Genomic DNA, 19,810 nt, shown 5'->3' on the forward strand with positions numbered 1-19,810 from the left:
GTCGACCTAGGCGAGGCCCAGGACCAGCTGTTATATTAGTCTTCATATTCTTAGGTTTTTTCGGTAAAGTCTTTACCGAAAAAACCTAAGAATATGAATCCTTGCAGTCACGAAAGCTTCAAATCTAGAACTTATATTAGTCGCCGGTGTTCACAGAGGTGTACATATACAGCACATGGCGTATACGAGACATACATAGGCACACCACCCCCGTGCTGTGATACTGAGCCCTCATTTCCCAATCGGAAGGTGGCGAGGACAAATCTCAGCTGGGGATAAATTATGCGAAATCAACAATAGTGGAGAGAGCTGGATTCTACCATCAGAATGTGGGATTTCCACCTCTGGATCAGCTGTTCGGGGTGTGTCTGGGATGTCGAGTGTGACGCTGGCTGCACGTGAAAGGCAAGATGAGCAAGCCTGAGAGGCAACTGGCACCTGCAACCGGTTAGTTTATTAAGCGTTTGAGCGAGCGGTAATGTAATGGGTAACGTATGGTGGCATCATCGGTGGCTTTGGTCACCATGGCATCTCGAGTTTGCCTTCAGAAGTTGGCAATGGAAATGGGCACACCCCATGCAATTAGATTTTTACACGGACCCATCAGACTCTGAACGTCACGTGTCCATGTGCATTGTTTATGGACCTACTAGTGTTACAAAAAATCCGATTAAATAACCAACAACGCTCGAAATGAACAGTGAACGAGACGGCCAGAAAGCACACTCAGCACTTGAAGAAAGGGAAAACCATTAGCAAGTATGAGCTAAAATAAATTTATTTTCATTTGAAACACTTCATGGGTGTCACACATGCTACTATGGACCGCCGGGTTACTTTAAAACTAAAGTATTGTTTTATTTTGATGTTAAAATACTGTGCCATCGATGGGATGCTACGTAGCTGTACTAAAAGGTACAAGATAGAAATAACAATTTTCTTGCCATAAGCTTTGCTTTTTTCAAAAACGTTTCCATTTTAAATGTATATATATTATCTGCCCTACAAGAACCATTCATTACCACTCCATCTCAACATTCTTCATAAATACGTTGGGTTTTCGGTCTTAGGTTGTGTAATGTTCTACGACTCGAGGAAATGTGCCAACAATAAATATAGGCAGGCGTACACATGTGAGCGATTGCATGCACACTTAGAATAACAGCGTTTGTTTACTACACAGTAATTATCATACCTGTCAACCCATACGCTTTATCCGTATTCTTGTACAGGGAAATTGAGTCTTTCAGGTTCATATGGCGTACAGCCGTTTCAACACGGGCAAAACACACTTGTTTTGTCATGTGTTTGTGCTTCTCCCTTGTGATGGGACTTTGTAGGATGTACGCTGAGATTTATAAGGGCACGGGGTGACCAATGAGGTCTGAATTGGTCTGTAATAAGGTAGGGGCTGACAGGTATGAATTATGAAGAAGTTTGTCGGTGCTCGAGCAATCAATCGCAGCTCTTAATTTTGGGTGCAGGCAGTTGTGGGATTGTCCAACGAAAGAGTGCGGACAAAATTCAGCACAGCGTGGCACTGCGAGCAAGCGCCGTGCTCCGACACTTGCTTACATTGGCTGTTTTGAGTCATGCCCCCAGGGAGTCGGCAACCAAAATAACAAAGAGACTTTTTTTGGTTCGAATTCGGTAAACAAAAAAAAAACTCATTATTTCAAAAGCCGAGATGCAATGTGAATACGAGACGGGTGATGGTCCTTAATAAATAACGTCACGAGGCCAGTCGTTAAAGAGCCGCACGCCACTGTGGTGTCGCGTTTTTGCAGATCGTTGTTCAATGTCGACCAACCCAGCCTTGCAGTGGACATGCAGATTTATTCTGCAACATTAGCCTTGATGCACAATTTTCACTTTATTTGTTATTTATATTTATTTGCAAGAGGCAAGTCAATTCATACGTGCGGAGTTTGTTCTTATGTGACACGTCGAACAAAGACGGTCACCGCATCGCGCGCTTTCAGACGCGCTTCTGCGGCCGTCTGGAACGCTCTTCCTTCGGATATTAGGAAGCCACTAGAGTTATGCACTTTTAAATAATCTGAATTGACAACTAATTTATTTAGACCTGCTTGTTTCGTTTAGTTTGTCGTTCCCCCCGCACCTGCGATGGCTACATACTGTGCGAAATGCGTTCTACATACATACGTCAGTTTAATGCCACAACGCAGCAGAACCCAGGGCCGCTCAGGGGGGCTGGTTCAAACAGGGGCAATGTACCCAGCACTCGCACATAGGGCACCACAACAGCCCTGCCGATGTGGAATTGAGGAGAATCCATCACGTGAAATTCTGCACCGGGTCCCCAGCAACCTCTGAGGAGTGGCCCTGGCTGAACCTTCCCCCCTGTCCCTCGTTAACATTGACTCCTCAACAGGGATAGGATTGTGGGATTGTCAGCATTGGCGCAGGGTCACGGAGATGAGACGTAGCCACACACTTGTTCACCACTTGGCCTTTTTTTAAAGCATTGCACCAAAGTGTTTTACTTTTAAATGAGGAACATTCATTTAAGCGATATATCTAGCACCAAACTTTAGCAACCATTTTGGTCTGGCCGAGTAGTAATGCGCTGATAATGCTTTACTCACAATCAAAAGTTTGAGAGTTCAGCGATTCATCCCTCCATGGACTTTAAAATAAGAACCACTTTGCGTGAAATTAACAGCGATAATTCGTCCTACAGGGAGACTGGCAACTGTTTGTGGGAGTGGAGGAAATTCCACCACTGGTTCGGGGAGGCCAGAGGAGATGGTTGGTGTGGTATCTCTCATATGAAAATGGAGACATTGGAACGTTTGAGTGGTCCCCGTTGAGGATTTTCCTGCGCGAATAGAAAACACTGACCCCTCATGTGACCAACGCCTTTCAGCGCTCTTCCTTCATTAAACCTTCGAAAGACAAGTGTCAGCAAAGTGTCAGCAAAATGCACAGAACTAGCAGCCTGCTGATAACTGGGCATGTAACAATACAGTCACCCTAACCCAGCGACACCATTTGAAGTCACCTTTGGATTGAATAATTGATAATTATTAGTCTTTCATGTATACCAGCTTCTTTGCATGATTGTGTGTTCTTTGTTATCCATACCGATTTATTCCACCCCGTTTGCTTAAATTAATAATTTGAATATTTACATATAATTTGCATACATTGTAAAATCTCAATTCCCACAGCCAATTTGTATTACTGTATAGCGAGTGTAGCGAGGTACAATATTTTAATCGAATAATACATAGATACCAATCTGACAAGTTTAGCTTCATCAACAAATCAATAAATCCTTCCATCTGCATACCCACTCAATATTCACTCTCACCTCCAACGATGAGAGCAGCCTATGTATGTATGTTGAACTTATTTAGCACAGTACATAGCCAAAAGTGCTAGACCCGGTTTGTCAATGCATATTAATGACTGCATTGATATAATTTATGTCTATTTTTTATTTTCGTCCCAATGAAACTATATTGCAGTCATACTGCAGGCATTCAATCCACAGTATCACTGCATCACCAAGAATACCCCTCTCTGCGATAGACAAGCGGGGTCTAGGCTGCTCTAATGTCGGAGATGAGAGTTAATATTGAGAAGATCACAGGTGGAAGCATTTTATTGATTTGTTGCTTAAGCTGCGATGGTGGGCAAAACCTTTTAATTCGAACCCAGGCTGTGAGAAGTGCTAGGTTAGCAATTGTTATATTTTATAAACAAATTTAATTCCTGTCACTGACTTTTTTTCTTCTTCAAGAACAAAAACCCAGAACCGAAAACCCAACAAACAACCAGCTACTGAGCATGGCACGCGTTAAAAAAAAAAAAATCACAAATATTAAAGACGAGACTGGCCAAAAACAGCAAGCTGCGACAATACAACAGCTGATGGAATTTCAAAAAAATATAAAATGTACACGTTGGTTTGTTCCACCCGCAAGGAAGGAGAGCCGGCGGGAAGCTTGGCAAACAGACACGGGCATGACTTGACAGCGTGAGATGATACTTTGACGCAGTCCCTCGACAAAAGGTGATGACTCCAATTGTCGCGTCGGACAGGGGGCGGCATGCCTCGCCAGGTGCTTGTCGGCTCTTCACCCAGCCCCAAACACCACCTCCATGCCAATTTCAGACGTGACTTATTTGTTTTGTGCATAGAGTTCACTGTTCCATTCCCTTTAAATGTGACGTCCCTTGTCGCGTTTTGGTAAGCTCAGTACTCCACAGTAACCGCCTTTGTTCGAAGGTACTCGTTAAGCGCTTCTTCACCTGGTGGGGGGAAAAAACAATAGGCGCGTCATGAATAAACAAATAAATGCAGGAATTAATTACATGCAATTCAATAGAGAAAATAATTGTAATCGATACTACAACATTAACAAAGGCATACTTAAGTGAGTGCAATTTCTGCGACAGAGAACACTTTTTGTTTTTGTTTTAAACATTCCGAAGGGATAAAATAAAAATGCCCAAGTATCTTTGTGTATGAATGAACAAAAATGTGTTACGCATCGCCATTGAAGGTCCTGAAGCTGGTGGGAATTCTGCATTATAATGGCAGGGACAGTCTCTCTGTTGACTTCACAGACTGGCCTCAAAAGTTCAGGAACATTGGAATGAATGGCGATCTGTAGCGATGAAACTGGGTTGCAAGATAGTATGTACATGTTTTGCGGCTGAACAGGAGGACGGTCACGTGATTGTGTCATAATAATCATATCCTCAATCCAGAAAAACAATTACTTAGTCTCATTACAAATTTTAACAGGAGGGTCCTGCAACGAGATACCTATGCAGCAGAGAACTGTGAATGGATCATACCAATTGTCTATTGGATGATTATGATGATTGATATTTGTTAAATTATTTGCTGCTTTATATATAAGATAGGCATAATGATGTACCTAATTGGATGATTATGATTAATTAGATTCCGAGTTATAAATAAATTGAATGATCATCATTTGCATTCATGTTGCTTAACTGGATGATGATGCTTAACTGGATGATGCTTAATTTGATAATGATGATGAATGATGTTAAATTTGATGCTTCTGATGATGATGATAATCTTCATTCGTATAGCTGATGTAGCTGCAGAGCATCATTCAGGTTGTCAAGCCAGATAACCGCAGCGGGAGCAGCGGAGTGTATCGCCGTGATGACTCCATCATATTTGTGGATTGGGAATTGCGTCGTTATGTTGTACAGTCGGTTCTGGATGACCACAGTCGCACACTGGAGAGCTTTTTTAAATGTTCCATTTGTGGATCAGGTATCTGCATCTGCCATGGTTTGCATGGATGCGGTTTTATGGTGGACCATTGGTGGACCATGAGCGATAATATATGTACGATTGGTTACGATCGAGGCTTCATCGGATGCGACCAGACGTCCGTTTACAAACGACCCAAGACATCTTCTCCCTGTCGGGCCACTCACCAAGGTCCTTCCCAAAGCCGGACTGCTTGAAGCCCCCAAAGGGGGCGGCCACGTCGGTCTTGTTGTAGGTGTTAATGAAGACGGTGCCGGCCTCGAGCTGGTCGCTCACGTACAGTGCCTTGGAGATGTCGCGCGTGAACACGCCGGACGCCAGGCCGAACTCCGTGTTGTTGGCGCGTGCGAGGACCCCGTCAATATCCCTGCCGACAGCGAAGCGTGACGGTGGTGCGTACGGACACACGCACAGACGTGAATCAACGCATGCACGGACAAATACCAATACATGGACATGTACATGTGTTGGTATTTGCCATTCCGTTGACGTACGTGTATGTCATTAGTTTTGAATGCAAACTAAATAAAATAACTTTATCGGTACGTCTTCAGGTCAGAAGGTGTAACCGAGGCTCCCACAAGGCCATGCGGGAGGACGTGTAGCACAGTTTGGCAACAGCTATCATAGAGTGCGGTCGTGTTGCTACAGTTCTCTGTGGTGAGAAACACTAAGTAAAGATTAACATTAGCCGCTTTCTTATTCCGAGGTTCAGCGGTGAACGTGAGCCACCCTGTAAAGAAACGTTTTCATCTACCCTACAGCTCCTGTCGGTAACAGGAACCACTGAGGACTTCTCCTGGAACTCTGCTGCTGCCTGTATTTGAACTCTGGACAATGTATTGGTAGTCGCTTTGTCCTTACCCATCAGGGAACTTGGAGATGACCATGATGGGCCCGAAGGACTCCTCCTGAGCGATGTACATGTGGTCCTCCACACCCGTGAAGACAGACGGCTCCATGAAAAACCCTGCTCACCACATGCCACAGCAGAACCTGTGTTTATATAAAAGGTAGATAAATGTGCAGCCCTGTACGCATATACCACTGTTGCTGGAAGTAAGTATGTTGAACTTGGTTCGCACCGTACGTAGCCAACTTTGCTAATCGAAGGTGCGGGGGAACGACAAAAAATGAAACACAAAAAAGAAGTTCTAAAGAAATTAGTTTTCAATCTAGCTCCAATGGCTTCCTAATATCAAAAGGAAGAATGTTCCAGACGGCCGCATAAGCGCATCCGAAAGCGCACGATGGCATACACAGTGACCGTCTTTGTTCGATGGCTAGCCAAAAGCTGCTGCTGTAAGGATGACCGGAGTTTGCGTGATGTTTATGCTCCTTGACGAGATCAGCAAGGTGTTGTGGTTCATTTGTGGCAAGCACTTTGTGGAAAGGGCCTCCATCTGTGGCAGTTCTTGAGAATCCCCCCAGAAAACATTTGACCTCCTAGAGGCGGGGGTAGGGGGTTGATTAAGAAACGTTTACCATTGTTTATTTTATTTCATATAACATTTTCTGAGAAAAAAAATTTCGGAAAATAAAGAAGCAAAGTACTCAAAAGTTGTGAATTTATAGCCATGACCTATTAAATTAGCACTTTGCAAAGTTACACGTCTGGAATGACTGATGGAATGGTGGTTATACGTCATCATCATTTTCATAGTTAATGCACTACGTTAATTATTTATCATGTAACCAACAGCATCTGCATTATATCGACAGTTAGAGATACTTATGGCAGGGTTACATGTTCAGTGAACTGTAGTTGAAGAACTTCTCAGTATTTTTTGTACTGGAAGTATGGCAAGCACAAAAATTATAGTAAAATGATTACTTGATATGCAATTTAAAGTTACGTGAAATTGATATTTTTAAATAATCATCCCAAAAATAGAAATCATATCGTTTTGTGAAAATGTATAGCATGGCAACCCTCATTGTCTTCCTCGTCAGTGTGGGTTTCCTCAGAGTGATCCCGTTTCTGAGAACAGTTCATAAGTAGGACCCTCTTTAAAAAGTCTTGAGACTCAGTAAGAATTGAACAAATGGATTATATCATTACTGTTGTCAGGCTGGTTTGATGATCTACGTTTGCCAATACTTCTGATAAGGTGTCCAATGACAATGTGGCTTAGAGCACACAACTACACAGCCCAGGGCTATCAGAAATGTGCTGTACAGAGCAAGACAGATTGCAGTGCCCTACGTTCTGCGCGTTTGGGAAAGGGGTCGGGACACGGACGTCACCTGGTCGAGGAACCTGCCGCCCCCCGTGCACCAGCGTGGCCCCCTCCTTGACCCCCACCTCGCAGTACTCCACCAGCTTCTCCATGTGTGCACGGTGGTTCTGAGGGCCATGGTCCGTGGACCGATCCAGCGGGTCGCCAACCTTCATCTTCTTAATCTCCTCCACCTTAGGAGGAAAGAGACAAGAGCGGAGGATCAGGTGGCTCAAGAGGTGCTGATGGTTCTAGATTTGAAGCTTTCGTGACTGCAAGGATTCATACTCTTAGGTTTTTCGGTAAAGTCACGTAGGTAAAAAATAAATAATATAATTGCAAAAATAATAAAAATCGCTTGGAACTACACAAAGCTTCTTGAGAAAAATCCAGAAAGTAAGAGTTGATCAAGGAAGTCAGAATAACCAAGTCGCCTGATTCGGCATATTATTTTTTCTTTCAAAAACCTAACTGTCCAGTCCTTTCGAGAAAATTGACCAGGCTTCATGAGACCGGTGTTCCTCCTTGAACACCGAACACGCACAGATGCCGACGCGCACACCCAGACACGCGGGGCCCTCCCCGAGACTCACCACTCTCCGCACGTATTCGTCATGGATGGATTCCTCCACAAACAGCCTCCCCGCCGCAATGCAGTTCTCGCCTTTGTTAAAGAACACTGCGCTCATGCCCTTCACACCAGGGAGGACACACACGCAGACACACGCGCGCACACGGTTATGGGCGTGGTGCATATGCGTCGCATCTATAAACGTGCATTTGTGTGTGTCTAATGCGATCAACTCAGCGTCAAATTTTAGTACCTGGTGCAATGTGTAAACATGGCCACTAGTAAGACAAAGGCGACCGGGCGTAGTGCTGGCCACCCACCCGCTCGTGTGCCGTGCGGGCCTTTATAAGTGCTCGCATAACAGCACTTTCTCCAACAGTCTGTTCAGGCTAAACAGGTGATTATTGTTTTTGTGTGTCTATATCTATTGGGGTAGCGGTGGTGCAGTGGTTATCGCACTGCGCTATAAACCCGCCAACCTGATATCGATTCCCACTTATGATCAGCAACAGCGAATATCTGTATCGGTCCTGGGTCTCCCCTCGGTCGACTTAGCCTTAAATGAGTACCTGGTGGGGAGACAGTCGGCTGAATTTAGTGTTGGCCACCCACCCCCTCACGTCTGTTTAAGGGTATATGGGGGATCTTTTTCTTTGTATCTGTGCCAAGGTCAAGAGGTCATCATGAACAGTCCTGTTGATGCCACCACCACCCCACCCCATTGCTTCGACATCCCTTGCGTACATTATAATATTTCCATTCAATCGCATCACTCGAATGATAACCACTATAAAGTATGTATTCCCATTTATAACACCTCAAACTATTTATGGTCAACACGCTTACCCACAGTCTGCATGAATATCTACAATAGAAGAGCTATTTTGTGGAATTAATTCTAATTTAATGGATGGCTTTGCATCACACATATCGAATTAACAATATGTACGATAGCCAGGTCATAATCCAAGTGTGTCCATTACCAACTGTACAAGGGGCTGATTTTATCCCTATTGCAGGACCTGAGCCAGTACTACAAATGTTATCAATCCGGAGAGATGGTAGGCTGAGCTGACTGCCAATCAGGAACTAGATATGCTTCCGCTTGAAAACTAATTTCTTTAGAAAATGTTTTCGTGTTTAGTTTGGTGTCCTTCCCCGGCACCTCCGATTAGCACGCTTGGCTACGTACGGTGCGAAAGAAGTTGAACATACATTCACATGTTTAAACTCGCAACCCCTATAGTTGTAGAAAAGAGCCCTTTGGCCATAGTAAAACCTAGCTTGATGAACATCTAGCCTCTAAATATATCTTTGTCTAGGGAGTCTCTGCCATGTATTGACACAATAATTTTTCACCATGAAATGAATAAACATTGATCGTATCGGTACGGGTTGTCCTTACCCCAGTAAGATACGGTGACCTACAATTTCATTTCAAAACGAGAAATGAAATTTAACCCATGGAAATGTTTAGCAGCTGTATTTATTTGCGTGCGTTTGGCTATGTTCAACCCATTTTACAGCATAAGCATGGGTATTCATATACTGTATATTTTCAATGAATTTACGATGTATGATTCTCTACACCTGAGGAATTGGACCTATTTTGACCGCAGTGTTGTATTTATGCCACTGTAAGTGTCATGGAAAGATACCCATAACTTAAACATTAAAAATAAAATCTGTCCCTAAATGTGATCCTTAGCAGTGAGATAATGTCTCATTCGGATAAAATCCAGTGCGACAAAAAAAATGAATTGCTTATTTTCTGCAGCCGAGTCAGGCTTAATTAAGGCTAATGAACACGTAGGCACGGCTTTTAACAGATGCGCAGACCAGCATGGGCTCCGTGAGGTTAACGGTGCGGCGTTATGCTCCAGTCATTAAATGCGGACACACACCGCTTGCGATGTTGGGGCACAGCAGCTTCACGGCCATTGTCAACAACCGCGGGCGCATTAGCTGAGACAATTTGACCGAACAAACCATTTCTCTCGCAGCAGCGATTGTTTCGCTTAATCCGAGGGCAGGGACAGCGTGTGCAATGCAAGCGCCATGCCTGCCGCGTGGTTTAAAAATGCAACGCTGGTAAGAATCGAGGTAAAAAATTGGAACTTTGCGTACGTACCATCCTCACCGCCTTGTCGATGTCGCAGTCGTTGAAAATGATGAGCGGTGATTTTCCACCGAGTTCCAGAGACACCTTCTTGAGGTTGCTCGTGGCACAGCTGAGTGTGGGAATGAACATCAACGAGGCAAACAGCACAAACAACACACACACACAATGTAACCAATATTGGTCAAACAACTCAGTGCTGAAATATAACCAGCGCATTACTCAATTGGGATTACACACAACAGCAACATCACCCCCTACTGCAGGGGAAAAAAGACACTTCTGAGAAAAGTGTCTTGAGACCCAGTAAGGCGAAAAAACAAAAAGAGCAATCCAATGACCTCATGCACCTGACTGCAGGGTTGTGTGACAAGCCGCTTGTGTGCAAAGTGGTGTCTATGCTGAAGTCCAAAGTGAGTGGTGCTCGTTGAATATGCTGTCACCATTCTATATTGCCACTTAATGCAGTGCATTCATCCTTCTCATTCCACCTTCTTGTCCTCGTAAGGGACAGTCCTCAACAATGTGTAAGGCCGTCTATGGGCATTTCCACATGTAACAGGGGTGGCACATAAAGCAAGACGGTGCCAAGACGCCTATCATCACAAACCCATCTGTTAAGCCCGGTCCATGACAATCTGGATAGCTGGTTTCAATGGCCATAACCCAGTGGGTTAACGGCCTTAACCCAGTAAATGCAGGAAGGTTGAATCAACAACCTCTGTATTTCAAGTCCAGTGTGCTTGCTTAACAATACACCGCTCCCAGTGAAACACCCGGCTGCACGTTCTACTTCGCGCTGCTTTACGTGCCCGCCGTTTCGCAGCTGGTCGACACGGGCAGGAACGAATGCTCACCTCTTCATGATTTGCTTTCCGATGGGCGTAGAGCCGGTGAATCCGAGCTTACGGATGTGTGGGTGCTCGGACATCCTCTGACCGACTATGGAGCCTACACATGCAGGCAAATGACAGGCACCGTAAGTAGACGTAGACCCCCCGTAGAGCCTACACAGGCTGTTGGGGCGAGTGCGGTTAGCGGGAACCTGTGAAGGCTGACACGGCACACGGGGGGTGGTGTGACCAGCCTTAGTATCCCCATTGCTGAAGTTTTACAAATTTTTCCAGGTACTCATGTGAGGCTGAGTCGACTTAGGGGAGGCCCAGGATTTGTTCAAATAGTCACCACTGATTGTAGCCGTAGCCAGGAATCAAACTTAGCCTGCTGGGTTTGTGGTGCAGTGCACTAACGACTAGACTCCCGCTCCTCACCTCCATACAAAGTCCGATATCCCCCGTATCGCCTTAAAATACTTTTAGGGCAATTGCTGTTAACGAGCACCTATGAAGGCCAGCATGGTACGCGAGGGGGTGGGTGGCCACCACCACACCTGACTGCTTTGTCTCCTGAGTGGCGATGATTTTACACATCACACCAGCTACAAACCCACGTACACACACACACACGAAAGCTGCAAGATACCTCCACTCCACGCATTCTTACTCCCATCTAGATGGATGCACCTTAATCTGTTTTCCAGTACCAGACGCGCCTGTGCGCCCGTGGTATTATCAGACGTGAGATCCTGTGCTTGAGCTACCTGAGCCAGGGATGATGTTAATGACGCCCTTTGGAAATCCAGCTTTAGCCGCGAGCTCGGCGAACTTGAGTGCAGTCAGCGGGGTCACCTGCCCGGGAACAAAAACAGCCATTCTTATTAGGATGCCACATCCGCATGCACTGACCCAATGACCGTTTAAATGGACGTATTGGTGGTACACCTGTGCAGCATAACACACCGGTCCTCATAAAAGTCTAAAATCTAAATTTGAACTGACATTTGTCTTCCGACTGCTTCGACATCACCCCACTAGAGTTTCTGACCGGGGGTTGGGAATCGTAGGGAAATATATATTTATTGTGAAAAATTGCTCTTTTTTTTCTTTATACTGCGCACGACCGGTGTACCACCAATGCGTTCAAATAAAATAACACATTGAGCATCCAACATGCAGGCCACGTACATTCGCATGCAGGCAAACCTGATTACGGGTTCGATAATCATAGCCCAGTCACGCCCATATGTATTATACCGAATGTCACTTGTGATTAACTTGATTATAAAAACAAACAAAAAATATGTATAGCTCTTTGTTAATGACTGCTGGGATAAAGGCCTTCCAATGCCGTGTCAATTACAGGGGTCTGTTTGACCATACTCCACCCTATCCTGGTCAGTGTGTGTAGGTGAAGGTGGGGGGCACCCAGGATTGGTTCAAATATCACTCGCCGCCGATGTTATGCTTGGCCTGGAATCAGTGTGGGTGGGTGAAGGGAGGTGTTGCCTGAGACCTGTTATAGATATCACTGGCCACTATTGTTAACCCGCAATGTACGTCGTTTGCTTTTTGGGCACTCAAATATTTTTTCCCAAATGCAACAACCCGAAAACACGGCCATAATTGAAAATTAATGTTGGGTTCCATTGAGGCTTTATCGGGTAAATAAATCATAATAATTACTATGACTCTGTATGGCTTGGCACGCTGTACTTGCAACGAAAAGGTCACCAAATCGATCTCCCACAGCGGCAGTTGGAATAATGGGGGGGGGGGGGGGGGGGTGTTTCTCAAATTCCCCCCACCTCTGTCCACCCAGCAGCGTAAATGAGTCCACCACAGTTGATCGGCAGTTCTCGTGTCGTGGGGCAAAGCGTGGGTGCTCCCATCTCTTCCAACATGTCTGGCCGGTATGAAAGAGGGGGCCATAATATTCTTTCAAGAGGGGGCCTCGACAGCTCGATTTAGTTTCAGTTTTATACGTTGACCTGCTTTCGCACAGTACGCAGCCAACCGTGCAAATCGGAGGTGTGGGGGAAGGACAAAAAAACTCAACACAAAAAGCAGTTCTATAAAATATGAGTTTTCAATCTAGATTTAAAAGTGCATCGCTCCAGTGGCTACCAAATTTCGGACGGAAAAGCATTTCAGATGGCTGCAGAAACGCATTTGGAAGCGCGCAATGCAGTGATCGTCTTAGTTCGATGGCTCGCCAAAAGCCGCTGCGAGGACGATCGGAGGTCGCGTGACGGTTCATGCTCCTTGACGAGATCAGCAAGGTATGGTGGTTCATTTGTGGCAAAGCGCTTTGTGTGTAACAAGTGCGACCTCATAGTGGCTGCCCTTCTGCCAGCACATTTACCTTTCTCACATATGCCTCAGCGTGCTTCTTAAATCCGTTTCACTATAGGCAGAAAACTTGTTATTTTTTAGCTCCACAGTTCTGGCTGTCCGCCTGGTGGTGCTGGTTGTAATTACTGGCGACACGTGGTACTCGAATTGTAAATGTTGTGGGTTTACTCTCCAACACACCGGTGTGCTGAACTAAAAACGAATTGGCATGTTTTGTTTACGTTACAAACCTTACTAATTGGCTGTGTCTGGTGGTGCTGGTTGTAATTACTGGCGAAACGTGGTACTCGAATTGTAAATGTTGTGGGTTTACTCTCCAACACACCGGTGTGCTGAACTAATAACGAATTGGCATGTTTTGTTTACGTTACAAACCTTACTAATTGGCTGTGTCTGGTGGTGCTGGTTGTAATTACTGGCGACACGTGGTACTCGAATTGTAAATGTTGTGGGTTTACTCTCCAACACACCGGTGTGCTGAACTAATAACGAATTGGCATGTTTTGTTTACGTTACAAACCTTACTAATTGGCTGTGTCTGGTGGTGCTGGTTGTAATTACTGGCGACACGTGGTACTCGAATTGTAAATGTTGTTGGTTTACTCTCCAACACACCGGTGTGCTGAACTAATAACGAATTGGCATGTTTTGTTTACGTTACAAACCTTACTAATTGGCTGTGTCTGGTGGTGCTGGTTGTAATTACTGGCGAAACGTGGTACTCGAATTGTAAATGTTGTGGGTTTACTCTCCAACACACCGGTGTGCTGAACTAATAACGAATTGGCATGTTTTGTTTACGTTACAAACCTTACTAATTGGCTGTGTCTGGTGGTGCTGGTTGTAATTACTGGCGAAACGTGGTACTCGAATTGTAAATGTTGTGGGTTTACTCTCCAACACACCGGTGTGCTGAACTAATAACGAATTGGCATGTTTTGTTTACGTTACAAACCTTACTAATTGGCTGTGTCTGGTGGTGCTGGTTGTAATTACTGGCGAAACGTGGTACTCGAATTGTAAATGTTGTGGGTTTACTCTCCAACACACCGGTGTGCTGAACTAATAACGAATTGGGATGTTTTGTTTACGTTACAAACCTTACTAATTGGCTGTGTCTGGTGGTGCTGGTTGTAATTACTGGCGAAACGTGGTACTCGAATTGTAAATGTTGTGGGTTTACTCTCCAACACACCGGTGTGCTGAACTAATAACGAATTGGCATGTTTTGTTTACGTTACAAACCTTACTAATTGGCTGTGTCTGGTGGTGCTTGTTGTAATTACTGGCGAAACGTGGTACTCGAATTGTAAATGTTGTGGGTTTACTCTCCAACACACCGGTGTGCTGAACTAATAACGAATTGGCATGTTTTGTTTACGTTACAAACCTTACTAATTGGCTGTGTCTGGTGGTGCTGGTTGTAATTACTGGCGAAACGTGGTACTCGAATTGTAAATGTTGTGGGTTTACTCTCCAACACACCGGTGTGCTGAACTAATAACGAATTGGCATGTTTTGTTTACGTTACAAACCTTACTAATTGGTTGCGACGGGTGGTGGCGGGTTTACCGACACATTTATATTTAACCCAGAAACCTCTATTATGGAGTATGTATGTCTGTTGAACCTTTTCGCACCATACGTAGCCAAGCGTGCTCATGGGGATCGCATTGCAGTCGGGACTGTACCTGAGCAGGCTTGAGCACGAGGGTGTTCCCAGCTGCCAGGCACGCCGCACTCTTCCACGCCAGCATCATGAGGGGGTAGTTCCAAGGAATGACGATGCCACAGACGCTGGGAAACCACACATGGCATATAAGGCAACAATAATAGTAATAATAATGAGCACATTTGTTATTGGTGGAATTACAATAGCACAAGGCCATCAAGACGGCGCTGTTTTACAGACGACTATAGTCTGCCAGTAGGTGGCGATGTTGCTCCGTGGTTTTCCAAAAAAATAAATTTGTGAATAATTTTTGGAACGAGACGCCAGCACACATGGTTTACAATTTTTTTAATAACGTCACAGGACATTTAACGTTCGCTGTGATGCAGACGGCGCACATATTTTGGTCAATACGCCCATGATATTAACCAGGGTGGCTGCCGCGGGCTTGAACCGTAAACCTCTTCAACACAAGCAGCGTACATGCTACCACTCGGCCTCGCCACTGCTCACGATGTATCCTGAAGCGTGGCATGGGTTCAAAGTTATACAGCACCTCATCAGTAGCCTTGTGTTACCGGCTGCTGAATGAAGGAGTTCTGACACGTAGAACATCGACACTTGGTCCCGTGATACCACATCTTATCTGACTCTTGCTCATGAGCTGGGTTTATATTCTATCACTTAAGAACAACGAAATATTCCCCATGGAGTACCACCCCATTAACAGGCCCATAATGAACCACCCTCCTTCCCCCATGGTGTATACACCTGTCATTCCGATCAATGTTTGGGTAAGCCTTTACATTTGTACAGGGTCTTGCATCTGCAATGTTTACACGTTTATTGGTTCAAATGTATAAATGTGTTGAAATGAAAATGAAATTGCAAGCAAAAACAAAGGAAAACTAAATATTATGTGAAAATTGCAACTCCAAGTAATGTAAATGCCAAATAAGTGTATTTAAGTAAAATACATAGATCCCTGCAAAAACTGCAACGTCATGCTACGTTTTAGTGCATTGAACCTCATGTGTTCTTAGGAGATGGCATTTTCATCTAGAAGAATACACACAGGTTTGGCATACCACTTGTGTTTGCCCTTGCTGATAACAGCCTGGCGACTGTCTAAACAACTATGACTTTCTCCTGAGGCCTACAGTCCAAAGGGACCAACGTTTGTTCTTTTTCACAACTGGCAATGATAAAGAGTTGTGACACACAGGTCACCGTACACTGGCACATTTGTTCACGTGACAACTTTATTAACGGGCCGTGTTTACCAAAAGGCGGTTACCAAAAGGTAGCATTTGCTTATCCAACAAATGTTTATATTTTTGTTGGAGCAACTACGTTTGAAAGCCATGATGCATTTGCTCTGTCCGTTTGTCCTGTCTGTAGCGTGGGGTCACAATAACTCTTCTATGGTCCAGTCAAAATGACATTTGAGAATGAAGTTGTGTTGCTATTCGGGACTTACTCCATAGAAAAACGGACTAAATTATCAAAAGGTTGGTAAAAACTTGCCTATAACCAGCGCTAAATGAATAAGTTTTGCGACCAAGGCAATGACATCACGCACGATGGGCACACCTCGCCCCCCCCCCCATGACATCATTACGTGTGACGTCATCCTGCAACTTACCCTATTGGTTCTCTCTTTGTGAAGGTGAGGTTTCGATTGGGCCGTGCTTGGTTGATCGGAATGGTAGTGCCCTGCACAGAATACAAAGCCCGTGTCAGGAAAAACACCGATGGAAAATCCACGATTTGTCAACAATGGCAATGAGGGCCATCGGTGTGATGTAAGTGGGGAATCCCTTGCTTGGCTGGTGTCTCGTGGACATCGCCAGAGACACTGGAGCTCAAGCCCATAAAATATGGTTTGAGTGGATTGACTTTATAAAAGGCTTCTCCCTCTTTGTTTCTTAGCTATGATGATGATGATGATAATGTCATATGGAGGGAACGACAAATTTAAGATGTTAAGCTTTGGGAGGTGCAGAGTGAATCTGATAACAGATGGTGTATTGTCATAGGTGTTACCAGACCTGGCTCCAGCTTCTCTTGAATGGGGGCCCCCATAACATTGATACATGTAGCCTGTGCTCCTTTAGCGGAGGAATAGTAAAACTACACAAACTCTCCCCTGAAGACCTCTCGTGGCGAGCAGACCTCGGCATTTGCCTTTAGCTCCTGAATATATTTCCACACGCATTTTTTAACAGTGATATACAACTAGGTACGGTATGTGCCAAAGGGACATTCGGTGCTTGCAGGGCCCACCCCATTACCCCGATAACGCTGGCCTCGGGTGTTACACAACATAAAGCACTACTCCCAAATGGCAATGTGATCTGCTTCGATCGTACGGCTGATGTAGATGCAGAGCAACAACTGCAATTCACATCGAGGTGGCCAAGCCAGATAACCGCGTCAGGAGCAGCGGAGCGTATCGCCGTGATGTCTCCTTCGTATTTGTGGATTGGATGTGGCATCGTTAGACGTTGTACGGTCTGTTCTGGATGACCACAGTCGCACACTGGAGAGTTTAAAATTTTCCATTTGTGAATCAGGTATCTGCATCTGCCATGGTTTGTGCGGATGCGGTTTAGGGTGGATCACATGAGCATTGTGGAAAATCAAAACCAGGGATCTTCTGCGTTGAGTCTTTCGCAAGATTACTGTGAGTTAGTTGGTGATGAGATGAGAGGGATACGGCGTGAACGCTTGCCACGCCAACTGCCGCACGCTCTGCCCCGACCGCCTCTCACGTGTATCTTGTCGCACCAGCCGGCGAAGTATCGGAAGGTCTGTATGGACATGCCCACGTGCGTCTTGAGCGCCAGCGTGTACACGGCCCCCGAGTCGAGCGTCTCGATGGTGGCCAGCTCCTCCTGGTGCTCCTCCATGAGGTCGGCGAGCCTGGCACGAGCGTCACGGTGGCAACAACGCCACGCCGTGGTCAACCGTGGCTGGTGTTGGTGTTGTATAGGTCTGTGCGTGTGTGTGTGTTTGTATGCATGGGTTTGTATGTGTGTGTGTGTGTGCGCTAAAAACCTGGTGACCGGGTTCGATTCCCATTCACGGCCAATACCAATGACGATTATCTAAACCGGTCCCGGGCCTCCTCTAGGTCGACTCGGCCTCAAATTTTGTACCTGGTGCGGCAGGTACCCGCCCCCTCGTGTACCGTTCCGGCCTTCAAATCCAGCCTTCATAGGTGCTCGCGAACAGCACTTGCCCCAACAGTCTGTTCAAGCTATACGGGGGATCTTTGTTGTTGTTTGTATGTATGGGTTTGTACGTGTGTTTGTATGTGTATGTGTGTTTGTTTGCATGTATGGGTTCGTAAGTGTGTGTGTTTGTATGGGTTTGGACTTGTGTATGGGTTTGTTTGTGTGTGTTTGCATGTATGGGTTTGTGTGTGTATTTGTGTGGGAAGTAATAGTGGAGTGATTGGGACACCGAACATCAATGAAGTATATATGAAATGGTCTTCGGCCTCCCCTAGGACAACTCAGCCTTAAATTAGTACCTATCGTCAGAATTAACAAGACACGAAGGCAGCCGGGCATGGTGCTGCCACCTCACTCCCCCATCGCGTGCCGTGCCGGCCTTAATAATAGGTGCTCGCGAACAACACTTGGCCCAACAGCCTTTTAATGGATAAATGGGGAGGTGGGGGCATATAGGATGGGGGCGGTCTTTATTTTTGTGTGTTTGTAGGCGAACGCTTGTGAGCGTGTCATCTATTCACTTGTACAGGAGGCGCCCTCTGTCGCGGGGGTTCATGCGCCCCCACTCTCCACCCTCGAACGCTCTCTTAGCGGCTGCAACGGCCTCATCGACGTCGGCGACGGAAGCGAACGCCACCTTGCAGATCACCTGTTCGGGGCGGCGAGAGGAGAGAGAGAGATAGGAGAGTGACAGGTTCAGCAGCGGCGTTCACACGATCAGGTAACCTTCCTTCGTTCGCCCAACTTGAAGCCTGTCGATGTGCGCATTTACGTGCGGACCGTTAGCTCCAGGGTGCACGGTTCAAATCCCACTGTGTCAAAGCAAAGGAAAATGAAAAGCTCTCGAGTAGCAGTGTGCGACCCTGGTTGTACAGAACAGACTGTACAACGTAAAATAGCACAATGCCCGATCCACGGACACAAAGGAGACATCACGGCGATGATACACGACTCCGCTGCTCCTCGCGCGGCTATCTGGCTTGACCACCTGAACGTGAAATTGTAGTCGTTGCTCTGCATCGACATCGGCCGTACCAAAGACGAAGAGGAAGCAATAAAGAGTTCGATTGCCAAACCATCGTGTATAATTAAAGTCAGGGCTTAATTTCCCACTGAATATTGTCCAGGTGGTCACTGGTAGACTGGAGTAAGCACGGGCATAGTAGCCACAGCCATAGTGAGCGGTATGCTGGATGTGGTGTGCCCGATGCAGACATTTTTCTGATTCGCCAAACCCTGCTCAAATGAATCCCTGGATGATGTTCTCTATTTGAACCAGGTGGGAACACATTGAGATGCGCAGCGATTTTGCAAGGGAAACCCGACATTCTTTAAAATTGACACTTAAGACAATTGTGATGTTCTTTAGCTCATGCCATTGTCCTGATGAGAAAATGTTGGACTATTATCAATTGCTTAATTAAACAAGGGCAGCAATCATGTTTAGCCTTTTGTCAATCTGCTCACGCATAAATCCCTCCCCACATTGCAATGTAAGTGGTTGGGCTTGTT

General features: G+C 45.6%; 1 protein-coding gene across 1 annotated transcript in view; it reads right to left on the reverse strand.

The window, feature by feature from the left end:
• Positions 1-1,853: 1,853 nt before the first annotated feature.
• The window catches only part of LOC133349522 (mitochondrial 10-formyltetrahydrofolate dehydrogenase-like), a 46,837-nt gene continuing 28,880 nt past the window's right edge, over positions 1,854-19,810 (reverse strand). The window contains exons 12-23 of the mRNA XM_061563056.1: positions 18,820-18,947; positions 17,834-17,984; positions 16,705-16,775; positions 15,079-15,184; positions 11,797-11,884; positions 11,054-11,147; positions 10,209-10,308; positions 8,100-8,198; positions 7,535-7,700; positions 6,152-6,257; positions 5,455-5,654; positions 1,854-4,281 (exon numbers count right to left, since the gene is read on the reverse strand). Coding sequence (XP_061419040.1) covers positions 4,226-4,281; positions 5,455-5,654; positions 6,152-6,257; positions 7,535-7,700; positions 8,100-8,198; positions 10,209-10,308; positions 11,054-11,147; positions 11,797-11,884; positions 15,079-15,184; positions 16,705-16,775; positions 17,834-17,984; positions 18,820-18,947 — 1,365 coding nt within the window. The 3' untranslated portion in view covers positions 1,854-4,225. The remainder of the gene's footprint in view (positions 4,282-5,454; positions 5,655-6,151; positions 6,258-7,534; positions 7,701-8,099; positions 8,199-10,208; positions 10,309-11,053; positions 11,148-11,796; positions 11,885-15,078; positions 15,185-16,704; positions 16,776-17,833; positions 17,985-18,819; positions 18,948-19,810) is intronic.

The sequence above is a fragment of the Lethenteron reissneri genome, chromosome 30 (genome assembly GCF_015708825.2).
Source record: "Lethenteron reissneri isolate LAM-NWPU_2019-01 chromosome 30, ASM1570882v1, whole genome shotgun sequence".
NCBI lineage: Eukaryota > Metazoa > Chordata > Hyperoartia > Petromyzontiformes > Petromyzontidae > Lethenteron > Lethenteron reissneri.